Source organism: Chrysemys picta, chromosome 13 (genome assembly GCF_011386835.1).
Source record: "Chrysemys picta bellii isolate R12L10 chromosome 13, ASM1138683v2, whole genome shotgun sequence".
Classification (NCBI taxonomy): Eukaryota; Metazoa; Chordata; order Testudines; family Emydidae; genus Chrysemys; species Chrysemys picta.
In genome coordinates, this window is record NC_088803.1 from 17,204,075 (window position 1) to 17,213,962 (window position 9,888).

Genomic DNA, 9,888 nt, shown 5'->3' on the forward strand with positions numbered 1-9,888 from the left:
AAGTAGGACCAATCCCCAAATAAATCATCCCAGCCAGGGCTTTGTCAAGCCTGACCTTGGAAACCTCAAAGGAAGGAGATTCCACCATCTCCCTAAGTAACCCATTCTAGTGCTTCACCACCCTCCTAGTGAAAAAGTTTTTTCCTAATATCCAACCTAAACCTCCCCCATTGCAACTTCAGACCATTAGTCTTTGTTCTGTCATCTGGTACAACTGAGAACAGTCTAGATCCATGCTCTTTGAAACCCCCTTTCAGGTTGTTTAAAGCAGCTATCAAATCCCCACTCATTCTTCTCTTCTGCAGACTAAATAATCCCAGTTCCCTCAGCCTCTCCTCATCAATCATGTGTTCCTGCCCCCTAATCATTTTTGTTGCCCTCCGCTGGACTCTTTCCAATTTTTCCACATCCTTCTTGTAGTGTGGGGCCCAAAACTGGACACAGTACTCCAGATGAGACCTCACCAATCCCGAAAAGAGGGGAATGATCACATCCTTCGATCTGCTGGAAATGCTCCTACTTATACAGCCCAAAAGGCCGTTAGCCTTCTTGGCAACAAGGGCACACTGTTGACTCATATCCAGCTTCTGATCCACTGTAACCCCTAGGTCCTTTTCTGCAGAACTGCTGCCTAGCCACTCGGTCCTTAGTCTGTAGCAGTGCATGGGTTTCTTCCATCCAAAATGCAGGACTCTGCACTTGTCCTTGTTGAATCTCATCATCTTCATTGAAGCTTCATTCTCATCATCAATCATCATCATCTTTTGGCCCAATCCTCTAATTTCTCTAGGTCTCTCTACCCTCCAGCGTATTTACCACTCCTCCCAGTTTAGTGTCAGCTGCAAACTTGATGAGGATGCAATCCACGTCATTCTTCAGATCATTAATGAAGATATTGAACAAAACCTGCCCCAGGACTGACTCTTGGGGCACTCCGCTTGATACCGGCTGCCAACTAGACATGGAGCCATTGATCACTACATGTTGAGCCCGAAGATGTAGCCAGTTTTCTATGCACCTTATAGTCCATTCATCCAACCCATACTTCTTTAACGTGCCAGCAAGAATACTGTGGGAGACAATGTCAAAAGCTTTGCTAAAGTCAAGGAATAACACATCCACTGCTTTCCCCTCATCCACAGAGCCAGGTATCTCATCATAGAAGGCAATTAGGTTAGTCAGGCATGACTTGCCCTTGGTGAATCCATGCTGACTGTTCCTGATCACTTTCCTCTCCTCTAAATGCTTCAAAATGGATTCCTTGAGGACTTGCTCCATGATTTATCCAGAGACTGAGGTGAGGCTGACTGGCCTGTAGTTCCCCGGATCCTCCATCTTCCCTTTTTTTAAAGATGGGCACTACAGGAATAAATGGTTAGTTTTCATAATGGAGAGAGGTAAATAGTAGTGTTCCCCAGGGGTCTGTACTGGGACCAGTACTGTCAAACATATTCATAAATAATCTGGGAAAAGGGTAAACAGTGAGGTGTCAAAATTTGCAGACAAATCAAAATTACTCAAGATAGTTAAGTCCAAAGCAGACTGCAAAGAGTTACAAAAGGATATCACAAAACAGGGTGATTGGGCAACAAAATGGCAGATAAATGCAATGTTGATAAATGCAAAGTAATGATACTTTGAGAAACATAATCCTAACTATACATATAAAATAATGGGGTCTAACTTAGCTGTTACCACTCAAGAAAGAGATTTTTGAGTCATTGTGGATAGTTCTTTGAAAACATCCACTCAACATGCAGTGGCATTCAAAAAAGTGAACAGAATGTTGGGAATCAGTATGAAAGGAATAGCTAATAAGATAGAAATTATAATATTGCCTCTATATAAATCCATGGTATGCCAAATCTTGAATCCGGTGTGCAGATGTTGTCACCCCATCTCAAAAAAGATATATTGGAATTGGAAAAGGTTCAGAAAAGGGCAACAAAAAAGATTAGGGGTGTGGAACAGCTTCCATGTGAGGAGGGACTTTTCAGCTTGGAAAAAAGAAAACTAAGGGGAGATATTATAGAGGTTTATAAAATCATGACTAATGTGGAGTAAGTGAATAAGGAAGTGTTAGCTCTACAGCCAAAATGCTTCTGAAATAAATGTAGTCAAACTTTACTAATTCTGGGTCACTGAGAATGAAAATGATGCTTAAAATTATTGATTGGCTCCAGTTTTCAAGATATGCTATTGGGTCGGTATATACGACCCTTGACTTGGGAATGGCGGAGGATAAGTGAGTTATAAAGGGAAGGGATCTCAATTTAAACCAGAAATGACTAAAATACATCTTTGACTGGATCTATGAATAAATCTATGACTGGGTTTGGACAGTACTTGCTTTTTAGGCAAAACAATGAATGATGCAATTTGAAGCTGGTATTGCGTCATACATGATATGAATTGCATCATGTTATTCCTAGAAGTCATGGATGATGCAATCATAATGAAGCTTACATCACTCTGCTGAACAAATTGCCCTCTATCAGCTCTAGAAATCATACAGTGTTGTGCTCTCTTATTTGTCTGTGTTTGATTTTGCAAAGGGACACATTTCTGTTTAGCCAAAGTGAGCAGAGATGCCTCGTACTTGTGTGAACAGTGCAGATAACTTCTGCTATGTTTGTGGTGAAGTGACTTTTGCATCACAAAAGCGCAGTATAACCACTCTGGTTAAGAAAGCCTATCACCTTTATTTTGGCTGCAAAATTGGAGATCAGGACAAGAGGTGGGCCCCACACATATGCTGCAACACTTGTGCAACAAATCTTCGCCAGTGGTTGAACAGGAAAAGGAAATCTATGCCTTTTGCAGTGCCAATGATTTGGAGAGAGCCAACAGATCATACCAGCAATTGTTACTTCTGCATGGTGCCTCCAGTTGGGAAAGGTGTGTCAAAGAAGAAAAAGTGGACTGTGCATTATCCAAACATTCCATCAGCTATACGCCAAGTACCCCATGGAGAAGGACTGCCAGTTCCTGATGCACCAGAATCATTCTCACTTGAGTCAGACGAGGAAGAGGAGGAGGATGAAACTTCTGGTCCTGAACCATCAATGTCACAGGACCCACATTTTCTCCCATCCTCCTCCTCTGAACCACACCTCATAACACAAGGTGAACTGAATGACCTTGTCAGGGATTTGGAACTACCCAAGAGTAAGGCAGAGCTGTTGGGCTCCAGACTACAGCAGTGGAATCTCCTGGCAGGTGAAGTTAGGGTTTCCATGTACCGTGACCATCAAAAGGATCTTGTCCCATTCTTCTTCATGGAAGGTGATCTTGTAGCCTGCAACAACATCGATGGTGTGATGGCAGCCCTCAACATCGTTCACGATCCAGATGAGTGGAGACTGTTCATTGATTCATCGAAGACGAGTCTTAACGTTGTTTTACTGCATAATGGCAATGTTTTGCCATCAATTCCAGTTGGTCATGCAGTCCATATGAAGGAAACCTATGACAACATGAAACAACTTTTGAGGTGCATAAACTATGACCAACATCAGTGGCAGCTTTGTGGCGATTTGAAGGTTGTTGCTCTCTTGCTTGGTCTGCAGACTGGATACACAAAGTACTGCTGTTTTCTCTGTGAATGGGATAGTCGTGCAAGAGATTCCCACTACATCAAGAAAGATTGGCCACTCTGACAGTCATTCAAACCTGGGAGGAAAAGTGTTCAGCATGCACCACTTGTTGAATCAAGGAAGATTTTGTTACCACCCTTACACATCAAGCTGGGTCTGATGAAGAACTTTGTCAAGGCCATTGACAAAACACAAGCAGCTTTCAAGTACCTCCGTGGAAAATTTCCAAGGTTAAGTGAAGCTAAGAGAAAGGAAGGTGTCTTTGTTGGTCCTTAGATTCGTGAACTTCTTCGAGATGATGCATTTGACCATGCACTGCGTGGCAAGGAAAAGACGGCATGGAAAGCCTTCCAGTTAGTGGCAATAAATTTTCTCGGAAACAAGGCAGACAACTCCAGGTTGTTGGTGGAAAACCTCCTCAAGGCATACAAAAGCCTTGGTTGCAACATGTCACTAAAGATACATTTTTTTGCACTCTCATCTAGATTTTTTTCCACCGAACTGCGGAGCAGTGAGCAATGAGCACAGCAAGCGATTTCACCAGGACATTGCAACAATGGAGAAATGCTATCCGGACAAATGGAGTCCATCAATGCTTGCAGACTATTGCAGGACAGTGACAAGAGATGCTCCATTTAATAAATACAAGAGACAAGCCAAGAAGCGCTGAGTAGACACTGAATAGGACTAAACTATGTACATAATAGTTTTTTGCCTTTTGTTTCATAATAAATTTTATTTATATAACCCTTTTGCTGATTTTTAAAGTGTTACATAAACAGGACAGGTGAAATATTATCATGTAAAGCAACCATAAACACATGAAAAGACCTAGGTTTACAATTTATGATTAAAACTCTAATATCTACACAATATACATAGACATAAAATGTAAAAATTTAAATATCTTAGAAACAGTAGCCAATCAGTTATTTTAATTGTCATATTTGAATTCAGCACATCAAAATACATAGATTCATAGATTCACAGATTCTAGGACTGGAAGGGACCTCGAGAGGTCATTGAGTCCAGTCCCCTGCCTGCATGGCAGGACCAAATATTGTCTAGACCATCCCTGATAGACATTTATCTAACCTACTCTTAAATATCTGCAGAGATGGAGATTCCACAACCTCCCTAGGCAATTTATTCCAGTATTTAACCACCCTGACAGTTAGGAACTTTTTCCTAATGTCCAACCTAGACCTCCCTTGCTGCAGTTTAAACCCATTGCTTCTTGTTCTATCCTTAGAGGCTAAGGTGAACAAGTTTTCTCCCTCCTCCTTATGACACCCTTTTAAATACCTGAAAACTGCTATCATGTCCCCTCTCAGTCTTCTCTTTTCCAAACTAAACAAACCCAATTCTTTCAGCCTTCCTTCATAGGTCATGTTCTCAAGACCTTTAATCATTCTTGTTGCTCTTCTCTGGACCCTTTCCAATTTCTCCACATCTTTTTTGAAATGCGGTGCCCAGAACTGGACACAATACTCCAGCTGAGGCCTAACCAGAGCAGAGTAGAGCGGAAGAATGACTTCTCGTGTCTTGCTCACAACACACCTGTTAATACATCCCAGAATCATGTTTGCTTTTTTTGCAACAGTATCACACTGTTGACTCATATTTAGCTTGTGATCCACTATAACCCCTAGATCCCTTTCTGCCATACTCCTTCCTAGACAGTCTCTTCCCATTCTGTATGTGTGAAACTGATTTTTTCTTCCTAAGTGGAGCACTTTGCATTTGTCTTTGTTAAACTTCATCCTGTTTAACTCAGACCATTTCTCCAATTTGTCCAGATCATTTTGAATTATGACCATGTCCTCCAAAGCAGTTGCAATCCCTCCCAGTTTGGTATCATCCGCAAACTTAATAAGCGTACTTTCTATGCCAATATCTAAGTCGTTGATGAAGATATTGAACAGAGCCAGTCCCAAAACAGACCCCTGCGGTACCCCACTCGTTATGCCTTTCCAGCAGGATTGGGAACCATTAATAACAACTCTCTGTTTACGGTTATCCAGCCAGTTATGCACCCACCTTATAGTAGCCCCATCTAAATTGTATTTGCCTAGTTTATCGATAAGAATATCATGCAAGACCGTATCAAATGCCTTACTAAAGTCTAGGTATACCACATCCACAGCTTCACCCTTATCCACAAGGCTCGTTATCCTATCGAAGAAAGCTATCAGATTGGTTTGACATGATTTGTTCTTCACAAATCCATGCTGGCTGTTCCCTATCACCTTACTACCTTCCAAGTGTTTGCAGATGATTTCCTTAATTACTTGCTCCATTATCTTCCCTGGCACAGAAGCTAAACTAACTGGTCTGTAGTTTCCTGGGTTGTTTTTATTTCCCTTTTTATAGATGGGCACTATATTTGCCCTTTTCCAGTCTTCTGGAATCTCTCCCGTCTCCCATGTTTTTCCAAAGATAATAGCTAGAGGCTCAGATACCTCCTCTATTAGCTCCTTGAGTATTCTAGGATGCATTTCATCAGGCCCTGGTGACTTGCAGGCATCTAACTTTTCTAAGTGATTTTTAACTTGTTCTTTTTTTATTTTATCCGCTAAACCTACCCCCTTCCCATTAACATTCACTAGGTTAGGCATTCCTTCAGACTTCTTGGTGAAGACCGAAACAGAGAAGTCATTAAGCATCTCTGCCATTTCCAAGTTTCCTGTTACTGTTTCTCCCTCTTCACTAAGCAGTGGGCCTACCCTGTCTTTGGTCTTCCTCTTGCTTCTAATGTATTGATAAAAAGTCTTCTTGTTTCCCTTTATTCCTGTAGCTAGTTTGAGCTCATTTTGTGCCTTTGCCTTTCTAATCTTGCCCCTGCATTCCTGTGTTGTTTGCCTATATTCATCCTTTGATAATAAATAGCACATTTTATCTCTGAAGCAGATGACTTCTCAAAAATTGTAGACCAGTTTTATTTAGTTCTTCACATAACACAAGAACTAGGGGTCATGAAATGAAATTAATAGATAGCAGGTTTAAAAGAAAAAAACAAAAGGAAGTATTCACACAATGCACAGTCAACCTGTGGAACTCTTTGCCAGGGGATGTTGTAAAGACCAAAACTATAGCAGGGTTCAAAATAGAACTAGATAAATTCATGGAGGATAGGTCCCTCAGTGGCTATTATGGGAAGGGATTCAACAACATGCTCTGAGTATCCATAGTCTGTTTGCAAGAGGCTGGGAATGGGCAAAAGGGGATGAATCACTTGGAGATTAGCTCTGAGCTCAACTGAGCCCAGGTCTGGGCACCTGCAGGACACAGTGCTAGACTCATACTTCCATGCAGGCATTTTTCTAAAGATTCATATCTTATGGTTAAGGTCATATTTTGTGTTCTGACCCATTGGACTGGAGCTAAAGAATCTTGTCTTATAGGACAAAATCTCATTTATACTAAAATCTCGGATTGAAAATTTTTCTTCAACGTTAATTTTTAATGGGCTATTGGGGGGTTGTTTTTTTTTTTTCAAAAATGTGTCTGTTTTCAATGGAAAATTTCATTTTTTTTTTCAGAATATTTTAAATGGGAATTTAAATAGTACCTATTGGGAATTGTGGTTTCCTTCTTGTGTTTCCGTCTCCGCTGTGGCTGGGCTCCCCATAGGGTTGGCAAATTTCTAATTCCAAAAAATCAAACACTCTTGCCCCGCCCCCTGCCCCACCTCTTCCCCGAGGCCCTGTCCCTTCTCTGAGGCCCTGCCACCACTCACTCCAGCCCCCCTCCCTCCGTTGCTCGCTCTCCCCCACCCTCACTCACTTTCACTGGTCTGAGGCAGGGGGTTGGGGTGCAGGACTGGGTACAGACTCCAGCTGGGGATGTGGGCTCTGGAGTGGGGCCAAGGGATTTGGAGTGCAGGAGCGGGCTCAGGACTGGGGTAGGGGTTTGAGGTGTGGCAAGGGGTGAGGGTTTCAGCTGGGGTGTGGGCTCCAAGGTGGAGCCAGAAATTAGGGGCTTGGGGTACAGGAGGGGCTTTGAGCTGGGGCTGAGGGGTTTGGAGTGCGGGAGGGGGCTCAGGGCTGGGACGGGGGTTGAAGTGTGGGAAGGGTGTGGGGTGCAGGCTCTTAGAGGGGGTTCTGCACTGGGGTAGGGGTTTGCGTGGGGGTGTAGGGTCTGGGAGGGAATTAAAAAGTGTGAGGGGATTCTGACCTGGGGCAGGGGGCTCGGAATGCGGACTCCGGCTGGGCGGCACATACCTCAGCGGCTCCCAGTCAGTGGCACAGTGGGGCTAAGGCAGGCTCCCTGCCTGCCCTGGCTCCATGCTGCTCCCAAAAGCAACCTGCATTTCCAGCCCCTAGGCGGAGGCAGGCCATGTGGCTCTGCATGGTGTGCACTGCCTGTACCTGCAGATGCTGCCCCTGAACCTCCCATTGGCTGCGGTTCCCAGCCAATGAGAGATGTGGAGCTATTGCTGGGGGTAGGGCAGTGCGCAGAGCTTCCTTGATTGCCTCTGCGCCTAGGGGCAATAGGGACATGCCAACTGCTTCCAGGGAGCTTCTACAAGAATAATTGAATCTTTAGGCCCTGAAATGCTTTTGACAATCTGACCCTAAGCAGAGACTGTTAAAAGGGGTGGAATAACAAGAAAAAAGTTGCAGATTTGGGGAAAGGAGATCTTTCTGGTTTGTTTAATCTTCCTTCCTTCCTTCCTTTCCAGAGAACACATGGCACACATGCCATGGACAAATCAAACATCCATCATCAAGTTCCTGCTCCTGGGATTCGGGAACCCGAAAGAAATTCAGATTCTGCTTTTTGTGGTGTTTCTAGTGATCTACATTGTGACCCTGGCTGGGAACCTTCTGATTGTTGCTCTAGTTGTGGCTGATCAGCAGCTTCACACCCCCATGTACTTCTTCCTGGGGAACTTGTCCTTCCTGGAGACCTGCTACACCTCAGTCACTGCCCCCAGATTGCTGGCTGGGTTCCTAGCAGAGGACAGGACAATCTCCTTCAGCGACTGTATCACACAATTATTTTTCTTTGGTGCTTTGGCATGCATAGAATGCTTCCTCCTTGCAGTCATGGCTTATGACCGTTACTTAGCCATATGCAACCCACTCAACTATAATGTTATAATGAACCTCAGGGTCTGCCTTCAGCTGGTATCTGCCTCCTGGGTAACTGGTTTCTCAGCTAATGCATTAGTAGTAGGGATGGTGCACCAGCTAAGTTTCTGCGGTCCCAATGAAATTAATAATTTCTTCTGTGACATGGAGGAGCTGCTCAAATTGTCCTGCACAAAAAGCCTCCTGGTAGAAATGATTGTTTTGGTCTCCTGCTCCCTGGTATCCCTGGCCCCTTTCCTCTTCATTGTTGTGTCTTACATTCTTATCCTCTTGGCCATTCTGCGAATTGCCTCCTCTGCCGGGAGGCAGAAGGCCTTTTCCACCTGTGCATCTCACCTGCTGGTGGTGAGTCTGTATTATGGGACCATCATTATCATGTACGTGATGCCATCTGCAGAGTGGTCCCCAGCATTGCATAAAGCTCTGTCTCTCATGTACACGGTCATCACCCCGATGTTCAACCCCATCATCTACAGTCTGAGGAACAAAGAGGTGAAGGGGGCATTCAAGAAAGTTGTGCTGCAGATTTTAGGCATGATTTAGGCTGTCATTTTCAGAACGACGTATGGAAGTTTGGCACCCAACTTCTATTGCAGATCAGTGCCTAATTTATTTCGGCCACTTTGAATAACCTAGCCTAGATCTCAACAGAATTATGAAGATCACCTACAATCTTAATTGCACTTATTAATGGTTTCTTTGACTAGGCCCTTCTTCTTCTTCAGCAGCACTCAGGATTTCACAACACTGGGCCTGAAAAAATTCCTGAAGGAAGTTTGAAAAGGGACTTTCACCTATGAGGCCCTTATTGTCCAGCTGTGTTGGAAGTCTCTTGGCATGGTTTCAAAATGAAATGTGGACATTAAGCATTGGTGCCTTAGACGTTTCTAAGATCTTCGATTTCCCTCTCAGTCTTTCCTCCACACACCCACAATAACAGCTCCTTCCCACTAGCTTTATCTGCACACAGAAACTTCCAGAAAAACAGAATACTCAGAAAAAGTGCATGACCAAAAATATACAAAGTTGTAGGGAAAGTAAAGCATGTGTGAAGACGTGTTGGAACTGAGTCCCTCTTCTCAATCTGAAATATCATTGCACTGCATAGCCTTATATAGTGGAACTAATCCTTGACCAAATATGGAATCTGGTTGAGATTTTCAAAGATGTCTAAGGGAGTTAGGCACCTATATCCA

At 43.5% G+C, this 9,888-nt stretch overlaps 1 protein-coding gene across 1 annotated transcript; it reads left to right on the forward strand.

Annotated features, from left to right (window-relative positions):
* Positions 1-8,287: 8,287 nt before the first annotated feature.
* LOC103306638 (olfactory receptor 5AP2-like) lies at positions 8,288-9,235 on the forward strand. The gene has a single exon (XM_008174695.3). The coding sequence runs from the start codon at positions 8,288-8,290 to the stop codon at positions 9,233-9,235; it is 948 nt and encodes a 315-aa protein (XP_008172917.3).
* The last annotated feature ends 653 nt before the right edge of the window (positions 9,236-9,888 follow it).